At 39.3% G+C, this 23,370-nt stretch overlaps 2 protein-coding genes across 10 annotated transcripts in view; one reads left to right on the forward strand and one right to left on the reverse strand.

The window, feature by feature from the left end:
- Positions 1–23,370, forward strand: part of TGFBR3 (transforming growth factor beta receptor 3) — a 518,676-nt gene that overhangs the window by 259,354 nt on the left and 235,952 nt on the right. The window lies entirely within an intron of this gene.
- The window catches only part of CDC7 (cell division cycle 7), a 30,846-nt gene continuing 17,259 nt past the window's right edge, over positions 9,784–23,370 (reverse strand). The window contains exons 8-12 of the mRNA XM_050962184.1: positions 22,943–23,038; positions 21,833–22,008; positions 17,631–17,713; positions 13,639–13,788; positions 9,784–10,703 (exon numbers count right to left, since the gene is read on the reverse strand). Coding sequence (XP_050818141.1) covers positions 10,321–10,703; positions 13,639–13,788; positions 17,631–17,713; positions 21,833–22,008; positions 22,943–23,038 — 888 coding nt within the window. The 3' untranslated portion in view covers positions 9,784–10,320. The remainder of the gene's footprint in view (positions 10,704–13,638; positions 13,789–17,630; positions 17,714–21,832; positions 22,009–22,942; positions 23,039–23,370) is intronic.

The following is a 23,370-nucleotide window of genomic DNA, read 5'->3' on the forward strand; positions in this document are numbered from 1 at the left end:
GTTTATTTCCCTTTGTTGTGAGACTCAAGGGATTTGGGTCTTGGGGTCCCCAGGGAAGGGTTTTGGGGGGACCAGAGTGCCCCAAAACACTCTAATTCTTTGGGTGGTGGCAGCTTTACCAGGTCCAAGCTGGTAACTAAGCTTGGAGGTTTTCATGCTAAACCCCATATTCTGGACGCTAAGGTCCAAATCTGGGACTAGGTTTATGACAACTTCCACTATGAATATGGGAAGGGATTTAATCAATGTTTGAAGATGATGGTATTCAGCTTTCTCCAATGATGATAGCCAGTAGCCACTCCATCATGACGAGTGGGTTTTACTGTTCCAGCAAACTGTGCATGACTTAACTCTTACAGCAAAGGAAACAAAAAAACAGGTCTCCAAGCATTAGAATGCTATAACTTAAAGGAGGTAGGGCAGCAAAACGAATTAATTGCATATAATCCAGAAGACAGATGAAGTGGCATGTTTATGTATGTCCCATAACTCATTTAATATCTAATACTGCTGGACAGTATTGATAGTATTTACCAGTTGTAGTGCAATCCATATACATTTCATAGTTAATGAAATTTCTTTAGAGTATTTCACATAAAAATCCTAAACTATACCTTGTTTTACATGTGATCTCAAAGTGAGCTAGAGAAAGCAATCTCACTCCACTGTAGGTTCGGCTACGTCCAAAATAATTTACCAACAATGCTCTTCTCCTTTTGCTGTTTAGTAGGGGATTTAAAATATAACATACAAAATTCACTGTATTCAATTAAAGTGCTGATTTTAGCAAGAACTAAAACATCAAAACTTTCAAATAGTTTGAGCCACCTCCTTTATGGGATGAACTGTGGAGAAATGAATATATGCAATCTAAGAAGTCACTGGCACCATTCCAGCACACTTTAAAAAAAAAAAAGGTGGGGGGGATGCTAGAGGGAGGATAACACTGGGATATTACTTAAACGTGAAACTTCTGTGATCAGGGTCTGCACCCAGGGGGAGAACAGGGGTCTTAACTCTAAAGAATAAACAATTGAATCAACTGCTTGTATACAATAGTTCTGAACTACAAAAATGTAATGCCGTAATGGTTTTTAGGAAAGCTGGTGACATGCTGGTGATTGATTTATTGTGAAATGTATATATTAACAATATATGGAATTATGGCTATTGTGCTTTAAAGTCTGATCAAACAAGAGTCTCCCCCAGACAGGAGGAAGGTAGCTATCTACTTATCTTTAATGTAAATTAAACATTATGTAATTAAAAACTAAAAATTAAATTTTAAAAATTAAAATTGAAGCCCCATTTATGTATGAAGCAGCAGGGGGATGGGAAGTAAAGAGAAAGGGAAGAACAGCAGGCTATCCTGACTCTGGGGACAAAATGAGTTCTGGAAAAAGTAAGCAAAAGCAAAAATTATTTTGTAATACATCACTTAAGGAGTTCTGCTCTCTATGCCTCTTGAGTCTGTGGGCTGGTCTTCACTATGGGGAGACTGATCGTTTGCAGCAGAGGTTGATTTAGTGGGTCTGTGAAGACCTGCTAAATTGACGGCAGAGCGCTTTCCGGTCAACCCTGGTACTCTAACTCCCTGAGAAGATTCAGGCAAGTTGACAGAAGAGCATCTCCTGTTGACACAACACAGTGAAGACACCAAGGTAGGTTGACTTAAGCTCTGTTGACTCCAGCTACGTTATTCACGTAGCTGGAGTAGTGTGACTTAAGTCAACTTACCCCAGTAGTGAAGACAAACCCTGTGAAAGGTGGATCCCTTAATCTCAGGGCCTAGGGCTGCTGGTAACGTGAAGTAAGAGAGAGAACTGCTTAGGCAAAGATTGTAAGTAACTTTCTAAAATGAAGTTTTAGTCACCAGAAAACACGGCTTGCTTTATTTGTATCCACACCTGTTTCTTAGTTTTGCTTAGTATCACTTAAATCTGTTAATAGACTTACTCTTGTTTTATTATGAAACTATGCCAGTGCTATGTAGTAAATGGGAAGGAGAGTCCTCAGCTAGCCAAACCAACTGGAGGCAGCAAACTTAACTTCTGTATGTGTCCATTGAGAGGGCCTGGATCACTGCAGACACACATTGGCACTAGGGTTCACTGATTCGTTACTGCAAGGCACTATTTGGACAGAGTCCTGAACAGTTTTTTGACAAGGCAAACAAGCTAGTGTGTCAGGAAGCTGACAGAGTTTAGCAGCAGCAAAACTCACTTATTAAGTCTGAGATGGGTAATACAGATGCTCACAATTCTGGGTACCCTAAGCAGGATATCAGTTTTCTTTACTTGAAGCAAGTGTAATGGATGTGTCTCAAGCTGCAAGGCTCATAACATGCAGGTCAGGGCTGGAAACTGTATGCCCAGTGGAGGATTCGAGTAGGTGGTGATTCTTTTGTTCTCAAGTCATGAGGAGTGTGCAGGCAGCTGTAATGCATTGTCCTTTATAAGCTATCCTGTAAATGTCAGTTATTAAAGTACTAAAATGAAAAGGTAGATGAACAGAAGCTGGTGCAAGAGGTTAAGGTACAGAAGACATGTTCTAAGTACTTAAACAGGAGATCAGTGAAGAAGGAAAACTTATTTAATTCACTGACAAGAAATACCAGTAAACCCATTAAATCTTTACCTCCTCTACCACTTTAAAAAAAAAACATGGATGTCAGAATGACTAGAAGTGTGAGTAGAGTAGTATAGTACTCTTGCAGTTCAAAGTAGAGAATATGAAAAAGGCTGAAGCTAAGGACACAAACTGACATTCTAAAAAAAGTGCAAGATAAGGATTGGTTGCAATGGTAGATAAAATTTAAGATCCTAGCAGCAGTGTGTAACCACTTATGAAATACTTACGAGTGTCAAACCAAGAATTTGGTTATCAAGGCAATCCCCATTTTTGGAATATCAGATAGGAAGCCAAGACTGGAGGAACATAGTGAGCACCAGGACAGGAGGTGGAAGTGATATCAGAGAGGTAGGATGGTATAAATCCTTGAAGAGCTTTGAAACCCAGGAGAGCAATTCTGAACTGACTTTAGAGATGGATGGGAATCCAAAGAAGGGATGTTGACTATCCTAAACAAGAAAACAAGCTAGCATCCAGCATTGTGGAATTCTGAGTTTAGTATTAGAATGCATAAAATGGGAAATCGAAATGGCCAAGGCAATAAGGCATGAAGTCACGTATAAGAACTTCAGCAGATGCAAGATTAGAGGAAGGATGCATTATGGCACAAGGAGAAAAGGTTATCATGGATTCTTCCCCCTGTCCCCCAGTATTGTATAGGGATAACTTTCTTGGAGTCAAAGGATATGAAAATAAAAAAAAAAAGACTTGGGTCATGGAGAGAGAGTCTGTAAACATCAGGCACAATGGTACTATTTAAAAGTCCTGGTTAATTGGTGTCCCTTACTCTGCCCATGGCTACCATTTTGGACACTTTGCAAGCCATAACAAATTATAAAGAAGGTTGATAAATACCAAGTAACATGCCAAGATAAAGGGTACTTGCATGTCAAATCCACCACATACCATATGACTTATGTATAGCCAGAACCTCAAAATGGGTTTGTTCGTCAGAGCAAATAAAATAACTTGGTTTCTACTGAGGTTTACAATTTTGGAAAGAGAACATGTTCAGAATAGATAACGCAGTTCCTTGCAAACTCCTCAAATTTAGTTTACTTACTAGGTGCCCTGAGTGTAACTTATTTTAAAGCCTGTTTCATAGCTTATGAATTGGTGTGCATGACCTAAAGCAAGCTTCCGTCCATCAGGTTCACAGTAATACAAGTGTGTGAATCTACCAATTGCAAGAGTCACTATATATGGACAGTCACACCATACTGAACCATGTTCAGGCTGCCCAGCAAAATCCCTCCAAACTAATTCACCATAGAAAACTTCCAACATTGTATGGAAAAGGTTTTCAGAAAGGCTACATTCAACCTGATGCAAAAACACCGATTTATTCGACCTGTGTCACCTCCATGGCACTAGAGGCTTTAGGAATAACAAAATTATACATGCCAGCTTTAGCAAGCACATGATCCAAAAGGCAGATTTTCTTCTTTTCACTCACTGTGTTCAAGCTGCCAGTTTAAACATTTACTATCCTTTGAACTGTCCAAGCAGGAATGCAGCAGTACAAATGAGTATGAGCCACTGATCCAGTACATGTACTACTTTCTGGGAAGAAGAAAAAGTGAATTTGAAATCCAAGCACATACTATAGTTACATTAGTAGAAAAGCCTAGCTTCTAAGCGTCTTTCACACACACACGCATGCTCTCGCTCGCTCGAGACTATATAGTGTAGAGAACATTGAGTAATGTCTCAGAATTGTAGTCTTACTACCATTCCACGGATTGATCATTGTCTGATTCTATAACTGAAATACTTCAAACTTTAAAAACAGTTCTGTTCCCCCCCCCCACAAACTTCATTCCATTAAAACAGCGTCTTCCAGGAACATCACTGGATGCAAAAGGAGACTCAATAGGGGAAATACAAAAAATTGCCAAACAAACAAAGTGCTGTCAAATGCAAAAGTAAATTCTGAACAAATAGATTCCTCTTATGTATATCAACAGTACATTAGGAAACCAGTGCCACTTAAGTAGGCATCCCTTTAATGTAAACTTGATCTCTTTTGGTGTCATCCACTTTTAGAATGTGATTTTTGTCTCTACAGCACTTTTTGGCATGTAAGAGTCATGATGTATTTACGTAATATTTTGTAGTATTAGAACATAATGGCCAGAAAGATACAAATTAAAATGTAAAAAAAAAAATCATTGGAAATATGAATGCCAAATTCTCTACAATACAAAACTTCATGAAAGCCAGAGTACAAACATTTCAGTTCAGTAGCATCACAGATGCAATAGTTCCTCGATTACATTTTACATATATTAGAAGGGCCGAAATCCCGCCAAGGAGCTGGTTTGGGTGTTGAAGAGGTATACAGAAAGAAAGTGGAAAGGGATCCATCCTGCCATGCAACATCACTAGGGCCCTACCAAATTCATGGTCAATTTCAGTCATAGGAATTAAAAAATAAAATTTCATGATTTCAGCTATTTAAATTGGAAATGTCATGTTATAATTATAGGGGTCCTGACCCCCAAAAACATTGGGGGAGGTTGTAAGTGCCACTTATTATAGTGGCACTGCCTTCAGAGCTGGGCTCCTGGCTAACAGTTGCCGCTCAGGATCCCAGCTCTGAATGCAGAGCTGCCGCCAGCAGCAGTGCAGAAGTAAGGATGGCATGGAGTGGTATTGCCACCCTTACTTATGCACTGCTGCCTGTTGAGGGCCCAGCTCTACAGGCACCAGTGAAGAAATAACGGTGCCAATACCATTCCATGCCACCCTTCTGCACTGTGCTGGCAGGGTGCTGCCTTCAGAGCTGGATGCCCAGCCATCAGCTGCTGCTCTCCGGCCACCCAGCTCTGAAGGCAGCGCAGAAGGGTGGTAATACCACAACCCTGTAGAATAACCTTGAGACACCTTCCCCCCCCACTCCCTTCTGGGTCAGGACCCCCAATTTGAGAAATGCTGGTCTTGTCTGTGAAATCTGTATAGTACAGGGTAAAAGCGCACACAAGACCAGATTTCACGGTCTGACATGTTTTTCATGGCCATGAATTTGGTAGGGCCCTATAAATCACAGATTGAGCAGTCTCTGCTGAGGTGCATGTTACATACAGAATTCTGTATAGTTACTTTTCTACTATTGCTTTGAATCTCTCTAGAGCTGGCAATTCTGCAACTTCCCTTGGTAGTTCTGTCCTATTAACTGCCATTACAACAAGGAGGAAAAAAAACAGCATGAGTTGTGATGGGGAGGAGGTAGAAGTCTAGTATAGATTAATTCCTGCTCTATGCTCGTATGGTACTGAGAATAACCCACCCCTTTCCTGTTACATCCATATGAGTATTTTCAGATTGTATCTGCCCCCAAACTTCTCTTCTCAGGATTCTGTATATTCATTTTTCTTAGTCTCTTGGCATACATCATGCTTCCAAAGTCAATCATTTTTGCTGACCTTTGGTTTCTGTGCAATTTATTAATAATCCTATTCATAGTATGGTGTCAAAGTCAGTATTCCAGCAGTGGCCTTGCAACATATGATGCTGCAGCAGCAATTACCCTCTTGCCTTTTTAGTACGTCTGTTGAGAGCTCCATATAGAATGGCATTTATTGCAACAGTATTGCCTTGCAGACTCTGGTTAAGTTATCTATCACCTGAATCAGGGATGTGCTGAAGAGGAATCTTAGGGGTTCATCTGTGGTGCAAAGGGGGGAGAGGGGAAGTCAGAGACTACGCTTGGGGATAGGGGCAAAAGATCCATGGCAGTCATTAAAATACTGGTGGCAAATTATTGCTCCAAATCTCCCTATCCTCTCCCTAAACCTTATTTTTTTTCTTCACTACATGAATGTCCTTGCATTTATCCTTAATGAATTTTGTCGATTCCTTTCTTTCCTTTATAAGGTACTTTGATAGGTCTTAGCTAGAACTTAAAATATACGTATAAAAGATTTATAGCACTTCTATTTTCACTTTATCCTCCAAGTTTCAAATCACTGTCTAACCTAGAGTACTCTTGTCTAGTTTTTTAGTAAATATATTGAACAATGGACTTAGGTTTTTAAGAAATGTTCCACAAGAGACAGTGCTAACAATGACATAACACTATCAATTTATTAGTAATTACTCCCCATTTTAGTTATTCAATCTATATCATAGATAGTATTTCAACCACCCCGTACAGCAAGGTGCTCCATGCTATGGCTAATAAAAACCAGAAAGCAACTTTTTAAAAAAACCCTAAAGCTGTTTAGAGAATTTGCCATTGATAGTTGACACATTTTTGCTTGGTGTCAGCTTGTATTCTAGAAAGACCACAGACAGCACGAGTGAACGTAGGAGGAAACAATACATCTGCAGACACTGGCAGACAACACTGCCTGCCAAATTTTGGCCACAGTTCCTTTAGATAAATAACTTCTCAGTGATGTGCTGTGCTGAAATTACATAAACAGCAGAAATTACTAAAACCTGGGCTCCAGGGTTTTGTGGGTTTCAAAATTTTATGCAATCAATATTCTGACATCTGCAAACATTTTTCTCTAACAGCTGATGCCAGAAACAGTATGAGATTACCATCATTTAGTAGTTCTTATTCAATTCAAGATCTTTATATGTTTGATTATATTGAAATAATTGCTTTTCACCCACAGCCCTGGTTAGGGCATTTATACTATCATCACCACCTTATATGGGAAAGTTTCATAAAAATGCTAGAGCAGTAACCTTTTCAAAGAGTATTACTCATAACCTTTTATAGTAGAAATACTAATGGAGTTACAAGAAATTTATATGGAAAGACATTGTACTAAATTTTCAGTAGAAAACGAAGTTTTTTTCCCCCAAACTGCTGAAATAGACCAACTTCACTTTGCATAATAAAAATATTGCAAGTTCTGTGACATTAATTTTTACGGTTTTGCTCTAACCATTTTAAATACAAACCCCACATTTCTTCAGAATTCAGGGGACAGTTGTTGCTTAGGCTCCAATCCTGCCAGCACTTAGTAAGTATTCCTGCTATTACTGTAATTTCAGTGGGCCAACTCATGAGTCAGAACTATGCTTGGTTATACGTTTTTGCAGAGTCAGACCCTTAATTTATAACAAAACTCTGTGTTCATGAGAAAAACCCTGTGTATCCACAACTGTGATATAGCCACAATGCAATGCAGAGTGCTAAATTTGCATCACTTTGGGAAATAGTTCTCGTTCAACTTACATAACATTGTAGCCATAGAGAAGATAAGCTGTAGACATGTCAGGTGGAGGTATGAAACCTTTTCCTCTTCTGCACAAAACTTTTCCATAGGCCTGGATGTGTGCAGAGAATATTTCCTCTGATTTTTTTCATTGGTGGTAAGAGGCATCTCTTTGTTAGGTATTTGTACTGTGAATAGCAATGCAGCCCTGCTCCATGACTAGGGCCCCAAAAGGTTACAACAATGTTGCTGCTACTACTAGAGCAAGGCTATAAACATGGCTTGTATCAATAAGAAATCGGGTCCTTAATCTGCCTTTGAGGCAGTGGGAGCTGGAAACCCCATTTAATAATAGTTGTCAACAGTGAGGTCATCCCTACCCTATTAAGTTTTTTACCATAAATGGGGCAAAACTTTTCAATACAATTCCACAAAGCATGCTTGAGACTTATTTCTTAAAAGTTCTGGAAAATTTTGTTGTCCTCCTCCCTGTAACAGGCTAAACACTTCTCAGTGCCAGATGACAGACCCATTGTTGACAACGCTTGAGGCTAACAGCTCAATCTGCTAGTATACCGGAATTGCACATAACTTGTTCTTCAGTCTTCTCCCATAAAAACTGTCCACTTTCAGCCCAGCCTTTGATCGCCTTACCAAAGCCTGGATCCCCAAGGGTCAATGGAAAAGTAAGAGAAGCATACCATAAATATTTCCCCATTTATCTCCTTTTGAGTTTGATAGTTTAGTTATGCAAGTGTACACCTAATAAATGGCTTTGGTGATTCACTCCTCTGAACTTGGCTTCCGTGTTTAATCATTCCACAAATACAGCATTGATTCATTTTTGCCTCCACCTTGATTCATTTTTAACTGCATGGAAAAAAAATTTCTACTACTGTGCATGAATACAGAGTAACATTGAGAAAGGAGATAAGATTTATAAAATCTACTGCCTGTTACATCAAATTAAACACACAGTTTTAATATCTAAAATTAATCCAACTTTAAAACAAGGTAACACTTACACAGAAATCAGTAAAATTGTGGTTTAGCAAATTTTGAAATAGTTAGACTTGCTTTTAGGCTGAGATGGTTTAGGGCGAATTTCAGGCTAGAGCACATTACAGGCAACATAATAGCTCCTTTTAACTCTGTTGAAAAACTTGCTCAAGATTAAACACTAACAAACCTCTGAATATAGCAGCCCTATATGGTGAAGTCCGTTGAACTGTTCCATCACTGAGAGATTTATGCAGGAAAACAAAAATCTGCATTTTAATATATAATTTTCTGCACAGAGACATCCCTCAGGATGTCCCTTCCTTACCAATCTTTTGGCAGTTTTTTAAACTGTTACCACTAAACAATCTTCCCCAAGTTATAAAAGCAAAACTTTTATTTAAATGGACAGTTTGTGAAAATACAAGTTTCCAAAACAGTTATACTGATATGCATACATGCCACATGAGCTACTCAGTGTGGTGTGCATTGACAGTTACCCACATTACATTTAGTTGAGAAAGTACAAGCTGTGCACAGTAAGAGCAATTGTGCTAATCCCCACTGCCCAAGTGGGGGCAGGGAAGGGGGGTATACTTCTTGGAACACTTGCCCTTACAGAGGTTACACAGTCAAAACAATACCGGACCCCTAGATTAGCAGGGGTTTTGTTTTTTTAATAAAGTATTCTCTGGGGATGACTTGGATACACCATTTGTGGCCAGTGGAAATATAGCTAGGCTGTCCAATACAAAAAGTACAACAAGCTGGAAAGTAAGTGGATCACAAGGAGAATGCATGTCGACAGAATACTAAATGTTGTGTATTAACCAAGTCACACAACATTTCCTCATATTATAACCACACTTAATACATTTGTGTATTATTTTATAGGAAATATTAAGTTTTACTAGAAGATTTAAAACAAATAAGTCAACTTAGTGCTTGTGAAATTTATTATTGACAGCCTTAGACTAAGTCCTTTTCCTCATAGAACAGGTACATCAGACAGCTACCTTTCCCACACCTCAGCAATGAGCTTCAGCAATAACCTGACGTGGGTGGGGGAGGGGGGAGGAAGTATGTCACTTGTCTTGCTTATTCAGTATTTGGTATCTGAGTGTCAGCAAGGAAGGGTTTTGGTAATGTGAACACTCGTCTTCTACAGTTGGACTACAACCATAAATTCACTTCACATAGGCCACTGAACAGCCATTGGAAGATGTTTCTATCACTAGTAACAAGAAATGGACTTGAAATTGTGATTTTAAAAAAGGTGAAATGCTCCATATTCTACTTCCAATTCATGATGCCAACCTTCCTCCACCAGAAACATATTTCTGGTAATTTTTCAGAAACCTCTTCCATACAGTACAAGAAAAGCAGATCACTACATGCCATGAAAATAAACAAACTCAAAATGAGTATCTGAAATTCAACTAATACTGTGTGATATTTTCATGTAAAGCAAAGATCAAGGAAATAATGGAATCGGGTGTCTTCTCACTGTCTGCTATCATTTAAAAAAATGATGCAGCAAAGCCTCTTTTGCAGTTATTCTTGTAGCCGGGTTGAGATCCAGTAGCTTATCAAGTAGATCATAAGCCTCATCAGGAACTCTGTCCCATCCTTTCAAATCAGTTGCCTTTTCTGTTATCTTAATTTCCAAGCCATTGTTACCTTCATGACAGTTCTTCAGAGCCTGGATTTTTTCCCCTGGTGGTTGGGGAGCAGACTCTACTTTTTTGTCTGGGTCAGCTGCCAAAGCAGGTTCATAAAAATAGTTGGTGTGCACATCACTTGTTGTTTTAGTACAGCTGCTATTTGTTCCTCTCAGTCTTTCACAGAGTGTTCTTAAATCCTGTGCTGGGACCTCTTTAGTACACAGTATTGATTTGCCTAGGAGGAAAATATGGTGTTTAGTAAGCATTGTTTTAATACACACATACAATTGCAAATAAATTTCAGGGCTTTTTGAGACCTCTCAAAGGCCATAGCTGTCCTTTGTTTAGGTGCCTTCTTTCAAAAATTCTCTCTCAAAAAAGAAATGATCAGTCTCCCATGGTTTCCAGCAAGCTGAGTCCAGCATTCTGCGGCCAAGGCCCCATTGAGAACAACTGACATCTGGTAGCCATTTTGAAGAGGGTACATCTACATGAAATACTCTAATACATAACCTTGTTATCTTCCTGAAAAATGCAACTAAGTAAGACGATGTTATGGGAAAATTAATTCTTAAGCGAACCCAATGTAAATAGGGGCAATTAGGTTCCAGGGACTTTTTTTTCCCCACCAGACAAGAGACTATTACTTACACTTTTAAACAAACAATTTAATACTGTACACAGCAAGGACGATGGTGACGCTTGGTTGAGGTGGTGAAGTCAGAGGGTGGGATATTTCCCAGGGAATGCCTTACTGCTAAATGAACTAGCAATCAGCTGAACCCTCAAGGGTTAACACGTTGTTAATACAGCCTTACACTCTACAAGGCAGCACAAATAGAGGGAGGGGAGAAAGCATGGCAGAGAGAGACAGACATGTGAGAGATGCACATTGCCTTTTTAAATCAGCAAGTTGAGACAGTAGCTCCTGCCAACAAGCTCCCTCTGTCCTGAGCCCTGTCGTATCACCACCCTGCTCTATGGAAATGGGGTAAGTGGGGTGCAGGAGCAGGGGGACACCCTGACATTGGCCCCCTTCTCTTCCCCCCCGCCCCGCCACCACCACCACAGCAAGCAGGAGGCTCCAGGGAGCAGCTCCAAGGCAGAGAGCAAGAGCAGCACATGGCAGTGTGGGGAGGGACAGCTGAACTGCCAGTAATTGATAGCCTGCTGGGAAGCTGCTGCACAGGGAACTTAGGGGGAACATGGAGCTGACAGCAGGGCTGCCAGTCCACCCTAGTTCCAAGCCCCCACCAGCTGCCCCCACCAAGCTGCTCTTCCTGCACGCAGTGGACAAAGCAGGTGGCTGCCAAAAGAAGTTACAAGGGAACACTGCAGAACTTTAAACGAGCATGTTCTCTAATTGATCAGCAATGTAACAACGAAACAACGTTAATTGGGATGACTAAGTGAGGAGTTACTGTATTCTTATCCCCAGCTTAAGTAGTAAATTGGGGGAGGTTACCATTAATCCTACAAAAAGTCATGAAATGTAGCTTATATAGAAGATTTCAGTGACTTACTTTGAACTACCCTTATAGTTATCTGTTATTCCAGTATTAAGATCATTTTTTGGGGAAAAGAGACAATTAGTTGTAACAAAGTAATTAAGCCAATTAGCTGAAAATTCTCAATTCATTCTGTATTCAAGAATGTGTTGTAATTTTGGGGAAGATATGCAGTATTCCTCATACATAAAGTGGGTAAATCCCTGCTTTAATTACAAAACCCAGCTCAGTCATGGAATCACTGGCAGTGTTTCCATAACATACTGCATACTCTGTATTTGGATGACATACGACACCAGGGGTAGGCAACCTATGCATGTGTACCGAAGGCGGCACACAAGCTGATTTTTCAATGGCACTCACTGCCTGGGTCCTGGCCACCAGTCCGGGGGGCTCTGCATTTTAATTCAATTTTAAATGAAGCTTCTTAAACATTTTACAAACTTTATTTACTTTACATACAACAGTTTATATATTAGACTTATAGAAAGACCTTCTAAAAACGTTTATGTATTACTGGCACGCAAAACCTTAAGTTAGTGAATAAATGAAGACTTGGCACACCACTTCTGAAAGGTTGCCGACCCCTGTACCACACTAACTACATTTGAAGAAAAGATCTGTAAAGGTCTCTCATACTTGTTTTTGGATAAGTTATTTGTGAAGTGGCAAATAAATGCCTATTTATATAACTTGAGAGAAACGAGGAACACTAAACATTTTACTTTCCTTTTGCTAGCTTTTGCATTTTTCCTATATTTAATACTTTCCTTATATAGACTTGGTAGTCATGAAGTTTTTGTATTGCCATTTTACAGCAGGCTCCAGTTTCTGGCCCCATAGAAAACAGCAGAGTAGCATTCTGGAGTTGTAGGAGGTGAGGCAAAAGTGCTCTTACTTAAATTGAGGCTACTGGTGGCTTTGCCATCTGTCCTGCAATATTCTACATCATCCAGAGATGCACTTCATGAAAGTTACAGCTCAGAAATTGACCCATTGTGTGACTTTGAAAAGCTTTTGTTTGATTGATCCCAATGCACATCAAATAGTTAAAACTAAAATTTAAACCACTTCTGGCCAGACACACCAACTTTAAGATGATATAACCAATTTATGTGTCTGTTTTACAACCACTACCTTCGATTACTAGAAATAAAGAAACATGAAAAACCCAATTTACCTTTTCTTTCTTTATGCTGTTTTCCATAATTTGCATCTCCCAGTTTGGAGAATGAAAATTAATGTCATCAGTTTCACTTTCAGATATTAAATGCTGCAATGCTTGAGTTATAAACAATGGAAGGGAGGGAAATGTTTACTTGTATAAAAAAATCCTGTTTCCACTGGAATATTTTTAATCTCAAATACTTCTAATGGCTTTCTTTTAAACAACCTAATAGTTACTATATCCATATTTTCAGCCACATTGATTTAAAACTCCACGGCACTTTCTGCAGGAATATGGATGTTAGCTCAAATGTTCTAACCAAATTCCTATAGGAATCATTACATAGTTGCTATATGCCATTCTCAAAATTGCTGCATTTCAGTGAAGGGCAATATATAGTTGGTAAGGAGTTTGAGAATTCTTTAGGATGAACAGCACTATATAAATGCAAATTATAAACATTAAACAGATTTTCTGTGATTAAACTTGCATACCAAACGTTTTAGCAGCCTGAATAGTTTCTCTGGATCCACGAATAGTCATGATTTGTGCCAAAGCAGTTAAATCATCACTTGCTTTGTAAAATGGATACCGTCCACTGAGCAAAGAAAGGAATATGATTCCTGCAGACCACATATCAATTGCTGCAATTGAAAGCAAGCTTTTAGTAAAAATGAACCCACAACTTTATCACCTAGAGTCTAAAAAAAACCAAAAAACACCCTGATGACCAGCAAAGTTTCAAAAGAAATAGATGTGATGGATTACTTATTCATTTTGTTGAAATGTAAACTACATGGTTAAAGTTGTAGTTAAGTACAGTTTTAGGGCTGGTCTTAAGGCAGCAGTGGTCAATTTAGTGGGTCTGGTAAAGACCCACTAAATCGACAGCAGAGTGCTCTCTGGTCAACTCCGATCCACCTCTGGGAAGAGTAAGGGAAGTTGACTGGAGAGTGTCTCCTGTCAACACAGAGCAGTGAAGACTCTGGGGTAAATTGACCTAAGCTACGTTGACTCCAACTATGTTATTCACATAGCTCAGTGGTTCTCAAACTTTTGTACTCGTGACCTCTTTCATATAGGAAGCCTCTGAGTGTCACCCCCCCTTTTAAAAAAAAAACAAACTTAAATATATTTTAATATTTATACCATTATAAATGCTGGAGGCAAAAATGGGGTTTGAGGTGCAGGCTGACAGCTCGCGGCCGCTGCCCCCGCCCCCCCTCATAATAACCTTGTGACCCCCAGTTTGAGAACCCCTGACATAGCTGAAGTAGCATAACTTAGGTTGACTAACCCTAATGGTAGTGAAGACAAGCCCTTAGTTCCCAGTCCTGTAAGCACATGCATAGCTTGACCCATATGAATAGTCCTATGACTTTTATGGAACCACTCTAAGTAGAGTTAGAATTTACTTCAGTATTTGCAGGATCAAGGCCTTAATCTGATGCTAGTTTTAAGCACACAGTCACAGTTTGCAGATATAGCTCTAGCCAGTACTAAGTCTTTTAGGTAGGGAAAAAATATTAGGCTGGTGGATTACAATGTTTGCCAATAACCATTAACTTAAAGTGTTTTAGTAAAAATACATGTTCTAGAGATTATCTAAAAATTTACCTAGAGAAAAGGAAGGTTAAAATATACAGCCAGCACTAATTCCAAATAATTAAATATCTGAAGTAATTAATTTTTTCCTGTAACAGTGGATGATTATTTGGCCATTCCAAATGGATTTATCATACTGAAGACTTTACCTCTAACCTGAAATCACCTGATAAAGTAACCACCATAAGAAATGTAGCACTTAGGAGTTGTTAATTGTTTTCAAAGTTTTATGAAGAGTACAACTGTAATGGGGAAAGTTGCCTAAACATGATGGAAACTTTCAGCATTAGTTATGAGAATATCTGTAACTAGCATGGCTACCCCTCTGATACACGAGAATATCTGTCTGCCATCATTTTTTGAGGAATGGTGGGGAAAGGAAAAGAAGGGTTGAACAGTTCTCTGTGTTCGAGAGAAAAACAACAGCTTTTGTCTTTTTTAAAAAAAAGGCCAAGGGAATTCAAATTATACAGATCTGAATTTAATTATTTCACTTACAAAGACTCAGAGCTCTGAATATGTAAAGTGCTAAGTTACCTGAAATTGTCAAACTAGTAGTTATACTCTTTAATGAAGAAATAGCTAAACAGATGGAGTTATGGGCACACAGCTGCAAAGTGGTATTTGCACTTCTGCAGGAGGATGTCAAAATTATAATAATTGATGAAGTTAGCATTAGACCCTTGGGGGGTAGTTTAATATTAGCCTCACTTTATGGATGGGGAAGCAGAGTTCTAGACATTACAGGTTAGATCTACAGAGGTATTTAAGTGCCTAACTGCCTCTTTAGGCATTTATGTCCATGATTTAGGTGCCTCTGACATTCTCAAAACTGCCACTCAGCTGTTGCCTAATCCTGTAGATGACTAAATTTCCACAGGTCAGCATTTGCAGAGTTAAGTGCTGATGCCACCACTAAATTAAACTAATCCAAGCCCTAGCTCAAACCAAGCCATGAAACAGCATTCTCAAATTAGGCATTCTCCTGCAGATTGGCACGTGTGTCTATTTGCTTAGAATACTAACCTTGGGTGTGAGGGACCTGACTTGAACCCAGCTCTCCCACATCTCAGGTGACTGTCCTAGCTACCAGACAACTGGGTATATAGGTGTGGGAATCTCTCCTGTTGAAACTGTTGCTCTTTGTATAAATAAATATTCAGAGAGCAATACTGACTATAACCAAATGCTTAGGGCATTCACATTGGATGTGGGAGATCTGGGGTCAAATCCCTGTCCCAATGATTATTTAATACAAAGTGGAACCGTTCCGACAGGTTAGATTGGCATGTGTGTCTGTTTGCTTAGGTCACTCACGTGGGATGTTGGTTCAAGTCCCTGCACTGCCTGACTTGAAGCAGGAACTTGAACCCACAACCCAAATGAGTGTTTTAACCTCCAGGCCATTGGGTATTCCAGAATGTCTGTCTTTTTTTGGGTGGAGAGAACATGAAAGGCCTGGGTTTCAGCTGCTAGGGTACTGGATACCTAAGTAGCTCACCTGGCTCAGGCACTTAACTCTAGAAGGTTCATGGTTGAGGGAGGTGCCTACCTCTAGGCCTGTCAGTCAGGCACTTAAGGCCCAGATCAATGGGAGTTAGGTGCCTAAATACCACTGAAGATCTGGGTCTAAGACCCACCCCTGACCTCTGCTTTTTACTCTGGGTTAGCTTAGGTGGCTCCTCACTCAGTTTGTTGGCTTCTGACATTGCCTCCCTTGACTGCCTAACTTTCTGCAGCTTGGGTGCCTAACATGGAGCTGAGGAGTCCACTAGGTAGCAGGGCATGTAGGGGTTAGGTGTTGCAACATTGAGCATGTAATACAATATCTTTGTGGATCCTGCCTGAAGTGACTTAAGGTACAAAAATAAGTCTGGGAGAACTAGGATTAGGACACATCTCTCAACCTCATGCTTTAAACCTTAAAATTCATTGCTCTCGATGATTTAATCCATGATTTGAGTGTTTGCATTTCTTCGTATTTCTCATGTATCATAACTTTCAACTACTCCACTGACTATTGCCTTTTATTAGTCTCACTTTTCACAAATGTACTCCTTTCCACAGTATTTACATCAGCTATGTGGCTGACAGACTAACCATCTTTTTCACTTTGAACTACTAGGCTACAGAAGTCTTTATCTTTAGATTTTTTGAACTCAAAAAGGAGTGTATGTTTTAACTGGCAACCTAATACAAGTGCACATGTCAATAAGAAAAAAAGGAAAGCTTTATCCAGTCTGAACCCTGACTTTTCTATCCAGGAGGAAGAGTTTTGGGGATCAGAGGAACCCGTTCAGAAGCAATCTTGATTACTCAAGATATTAAATTTTATTAAGGCTGTTCATCTCAGCCTGCACGGATCAAATAGTCTACATCAGCTTTTCCTGTAGACTTTTAAGAATGTTTGCAGACATACCGTGTTAATTATACTTGCTCTGAAAGCACATTGTTTGATAGAATCTCTCTTTAAAAGCATCTAAAGTATAAACAGGGTGGGGGAGGGGGAGGAGAGAAGGGCACTTCAGAACATTTAAATTGACAGAAAGCCAAAATGTTGGACAAAAGCTGAAAGTTTTGTCTTTTTAAAAAGAAACTCTACTGAACTGCTGCATGTGGCTCTTTACCTTAAATGAATGAAAGATTTATTTTAAAAAACATTCTTAACTTGTTCTTCATTCTGAGTAATGAACACTCTAATTAAAAAAAAAACAAAAACACCACAACAACCAGGAAATGCTTGAATAATGTTAGAAAGGACAATAAAATGAATTCCATATGTAAACAGAAAAGGAGTTCTTAGACTCAGAGAAAGTAATATGCACAAACGGGGAAAACCCAAGTGTAGAAGAGTCACTAAATTCAGTCTGATGCATACTACCTGTAGTCTGAGTAGGGCACTTAGTTAACACCTCTGGTGCTCTGAATCCTGGTGTACCTGCCCTAGGAGCAACTTGCTGATGTCTTGTAATAAAAAAGAAAAGCACATTTAAGAGTGTAATAGGAAACAGAATTCATAATGTTTCTAGTTACAACAGAAGACTTTTAAAACCATTTCTAACATATGCTTCCATGAGACATGTCAACATTGTGGTATGTTCACGTATTAACATTTTAAACAGGCAATATTAAATGTGTTGAATACAGACAATATTTAGAATGAGAACAGTATACAAATAAGTTGCATGCTTCTGTCATGATTATGTTTTCAGTTCCATTCAGCTGCAGCATGATTTCTATTAAGGGCTGGCTTACATGGGGAGATTCAGCAAAGATAAGATGAATTAACTTCACGCTTTTAGTTAAAGCACATAGCTTAAGGCCACTTTACTTTTGAATAGGAGCATCCGCACAGGTGTGATGAAGTTAAAGCACATACAAACATTTAGTTAACTCATCTTAAAATTCTGAGTGTCCCCCATGTAGCCCTACCTGTCTGGCTTGCAGGGGTCAGGTTTGTTTTCTGAATTAGTAACTTGAACCCCCTCATGCTCAATAAAAATGGCATGTTTGACTAACAAGATTAAATGATTGTCAAAATACAGTCACATCAGACCAGGAAGTAAGGGAACACATAGTATTTTGGAAACCACACCCAGTAAACAGAACTTTCTCATTAATGCAAAGAATTGTTGGAATAACCCACATCCCTGATGGAGGAATGGCTCATATGAATGGAAGTTAACTCCACATATGGGATGGATTTGAACTAAAATGCCAAATTGTTTGGCCAGTCTGACTATTAAGGCGTGTACATGATAAATGTCCTTACAATTTACTTACACATGTCTAGAGAAAAAAAATGGTAAACCTAACTTCCCTCCCGGTCTTAGGCTACAAGACAAAATTAACAGTTTTCCTTTTAGAGATGAACAACCAAATGTGCAGAAAACAGTATGTTAAAGGGCAACCAAAATGCCTTATAAATACTAGAACTTGTTGAAATTTCAAATGAAAAAAGTGACAATTTCAGATGTGGTATTAGTATTTTTTGGACAGTTCACACAGTGTAAGTTTCGAGATACAAGTTAAATTTGTTTAACAAATATGTTTCCTCTTATTTACTTGCCAAGACCTGAGTTCATGGTTCTATATTTCCCTTGCACAGCACTTAAAGGCTGCTGAGTGTTCTTGTAGGTGCCTAGAGATATCTACAATAAATGGAAGACATGACTGACTCTTGCAAGAGAAATATGGAACCCTGAATTCAGGTCTTGACTGCTTAGCTAAGTAGTGCCTACATTTGTCAAATGTAGGGTTTTAAGATGTAAAGTTTTCATAAATTAATAAAGTAAAATAATTCTACATTTTCAGGTTTTGGGGGGGGTTTGAACAGCATTTCAGTTCATTTTTAAATGTGGTTTGGCCTACACTTAAATTTTGCTGACATAGCTATGTCTGTTAGCTCTGTGACATTTCACATCCCTAACAGACATAGCTATTCCAGCAAAGTCTTAGTGCAGATGTAGTTATTGCATGAAAAAAAAAAAACCCTCTTCCTCGTTTAGCTTATTCTGTTTGGGGAACTAGTTTAAGCTATGCTGCCAAAATAACTGTTTTGCTGGTTTAATCATAGAATTATAAAGCTGTAGAGCTGGAAGGGCCCTCAAGAAGAAGTCATCAAGTACTAAGGCAGGACCAAGTAAACTCAGACTATTCCTGACAGGTGTTTGTCCAACCTGTTCTTAAAAACCTCCAATTATGGGGATTACACAACCTCCCTTGGAAGCCTATTCCAGAGCTTTATACTCTGAAGAGTTAGAAAGGGTTTTCAAATATCTAACCTAAATCTCCTTTTCTTCTGATTAAGCCCATTACTTCCTTCTTGTCCTGCATTGATGGACATGAAGAACAACTTGTCACGGGCCTTACAGATATTACCATATCTGAGGACTTATCAGATCCCCAATTCAGTTTTTTCCTCAAAACCTTTTAGCCTTTCCTCATAGGTCATATTTTCTAAATCTTATTTTTGTTCCTCTCCTCTGGACTCTCTCCAGTTCATCCACATGTTTCTTAAAATGTAGCACCCAGAACTGGACACAGTTCTCCAGCTGGGGTATAAAGTAGAGTGGACAATTACATCCCATGTCTCACAAACACTCTTCCTAATACATCCCAGAATATTAGCCTTTTTTCAAAATGGCTCATTGTTGGCTCATTCAATTTTTGATCTACTATAAACCCCAGATCCTTTTAAGCAGCAGCACCATCTAGCCAATTATTCCCTATTTTGTAGTTCTGCATTTGATTTTTCCATCCTAAGTGAAGTACTTTGCACTTGCCTCTACTGAATGTCATCTTATTGATTTCAGACTAATTCTCCAATTTATCAAGGTTGTTTTGCATCTAATCCTGTCCTCCCAAGTGCTTGCAATACCTCCAAGTTTGGTGTCATCCACAAATTTTATAAGTGGACTCTCCACTCCACTATCCAAGTCGTCAATGGAAATATTGACTAGTACCAAACCCAGGACTGATCCCACTAGATACACTCTCCCAGTATGATGCTAAGCTATCAATAACTATTCTGATAACCAGTTTTGCACGTTTTCATCTAGACCACATTTCCCTAGCTTGCTTGTGAGAATGTCATGTGGGATCAAATGCCTTACTAAAAATCAAGGTATCACATTTATTGTCCCCCTCCCCCGCTCCAATCCACTAGGCCAGTAACCCACTCAGAGAAATAAATTAGGCTGGTTTGACATGTTCTTGACAAATTCATCTTGGCTATTCCTTATAACTCTTTTATCCTCTAGGTCATGCCTGCACAACATATGGCCGGAGGCTCACTGTGCGGCCCGCGACGGGGAATCAAAGGACTCTGGGCTCCCCGCAGCAGCGGGGAGCCCAGAGCCCTTTAAATCCCAGCCACAGCTAGGAATCAAAGGGCTCTGGGCTGCCCGCAGAGATTCCCAGCTCCGGCTGAGATTTAAAGGGCTCAGGGCTCCCTGGCAGCTCCAGGCAGTCCAGAGCCCTTTGAATCCTAGCCGCGGCTCCAGCGGATGGGCTGGGGCTGGGATTTAAAGGGCTTGGCTCCCCTCAGCGGTAGGAGCTCTAGGCCCTTTAAATCCTTGCCCCAGCCCCGCAAAGCTCCAGTTTCCCCCAGCCACCAGAGCCCCAGGCCCTTTAATTTGCCCCTGACAGCTCCCAGACACCTCTTCAGCTGGGAGCCCCTGATTGATTTAAAATCAAGTATCACCTCCCCACCCCCAACCTTCCTTTTTGACCCACAGCTGTTTTGGTGGGGCGCACTGGAGAAGGAGGGTTTGTTTCTGCAGGGCTAGGCAGTGCTGGGGTGGGGTGTTTCCGGGGGGGGGGGGGGAAGTGTTTCCATGGGGCTAGGGGGTTTCAGCCCTCAGCTGTTTTCTTTGGAGTAATGTGGCCCTCGCTGCTTTATGAGTTGTGCAGGCCTGTTCTAGGTGCTTATAAATTGATTGAATCATTTGTTCCAGTATCTTTCCAGGTATCCAAGTGCTCTAATTCCCTGGGTCATCTTTTTTAACCCTTTTTAGCAAAGACTGAAACAAAATAGGCATTGAACACTTCAGCCTTCTTGATGGCATCTGTTAATAGCTTTCCTTTCCTGCAATAGTGGACCTACACTATTACACACTGTTTCTGCATTGAGAAGGGTAACTGCTATAGGAGAGGGGTGTGTGTGTGTGAATATAGGAAAACCCATCTAGGTGTAAATAAGGCCTGTTACAAACCCATTTCAGAATTTTATTGCAGAAATTGTTAAGCTATTATCTTACTGAAATTTAAAAGTCCCCCACACCTTAAAGGAACAGTCTCTATATACACTAACATCCAATGGAGAAAACTCTTTCAATGTCAAACTGTTTTAACTACAAATAATTGCATTTATCTGCAATGAGAAAGTTAGCACTGGAAGTGAGTACCATATGAAATCCATGACCTCTGTCAGGTTAGAATACACTGTGTTTTAATAAGTGTAACTTGCATAGGTCTAATGCTATCTTTCATTTACTAAATCAACTGTCCAATAAATCTAAGTTTCTAACCTTGCTTGACAGCACAGAAGTTGATTTTACAGAATCATCAAAAGCAAATTACCTTGAAAGGCAAACACTGCAAACTCTATCTGTTGCATAACAGTCACAGGTCAAGATAGCTGGGCAACTGTTGGCAGCTTTCCTGGCTACACCATTGTTCACTGCTTTTGTAGAAATCTTCTTCTTTGTTGCTAATTTTCTAGATGCAACATCCATTACCTTTGATTGCTTTATGAGCTGTAATATAGATGTTATATGTTCTAAATATTAGAAATTTAAATGCTATTTCCATTTTGCTTCATTATTCCGCTTCCCCTTCCATTAGTGTAGAAAGCACTAACATGCATGTTACCAGTTTTAAGAGGAGAGCACCAGTCCTATTTACTGAGAACGCAAAGGCTAATAAGAGTAGCAAGGGATTTAAGATTCGTAAAGTTAGTGGTGATTTTCTTGGGAAATTAGACTTTCTCAGTGACTACTACTAATTAATATCCACAATATATTCATAAGTACTTTGAAATTACAGTAATGTTTACCAGTATAATGTTTAGTTATTGGCTAGGGTTTTGTCTCTTTTGTTTTTAATTAAAAGACACTCTGTACAAAAATGGAAATGGAAAAACACTAAGAAGTGAGTTAGATGCTAGTATTTGGCTATATTATTTCAAAGCCAAAACTGCCAAGTTAAAATATCACTGTTGGCCAAACCCTCTGCCTTTGTTCATAGTTATGGTTTTTCTTGCTAATGTCTAGTTTTTCACTAGACATCATGCCCTGATTATAAACAGTATAGTAAAAATGTTTATTACAAACTTTGTCTGTTTTCTCTGTAGCCTTATCAACTGCAGAACACAAAAGCAAGCTTTTGGAGTAATTTCTAAGCTACATAGATAAACAGATAGAAAAAGATTAATTACTATATAAACAAAATCATGTGGGGCAACAGCTAGACCATAACAGTAACTACTGTCACTTTAATAGCTTGAAAAAAAATCACTTAAGTCTTTAGTAAATGTAAGACTTTGCTAAAATGCCAATTCTGTTCAATAATTGTTAGTGCCACAACAAGTCATTAATAGTAATCAGGGATATCTAGTACTGAAGGACAGTTAAGTTCCACAACTATTGAAGTGTATAATTGATTGTGTTCCTGGTGAGCAGTATTGCTTACTTTTATTGTGGGGCTCTCCTGGTATGTGGAGCTATGGATATTAAAATTTCTCTCTCCAAAGACAGAGCGCTGGACAGAATGGTGCGCAGACCCATCCTACAACAACGAATAAAGGACAATAAGAATTATCTGTAACACTGTCAGCTGTAATCTAACAGTATTTAAAAGTATGATGTGACATAAGGCAAAAACAGCTGCATGCAAGTCATTTCCAGGCACCAGCTTACTGTGGATGAAGACAACATAGTCTAGACAAAACCATAAACATGCTTACAAAACACATCCCTTCAGAAATATGCCAAGACACCCTGAAATTTACACGTACAGCAGTCGTACTTTGATGTGCAACTAAACTTGAGATGAGAAACTTTCTGTGGGGAGGGAAGCCATGGTATGTATTGCTAAAATGTTAACTACTTTTATATAAG

This window comes from Gopherus flavomarginatus, chromosome 7 (assembly GCF_025201925.1).
Source record: "Gopherus flavomarginatus isolate rGopFla2 chromosome 7, rGopFla2.mat.asm, whole genome shotgun sequence".
Taxonomy (NCBI): domain Eukaryota; kingdom Metazoa; phylum Chordata; order Testudines; family Testudinidae; genus Gopherus; species Gopherus flavomarginatus.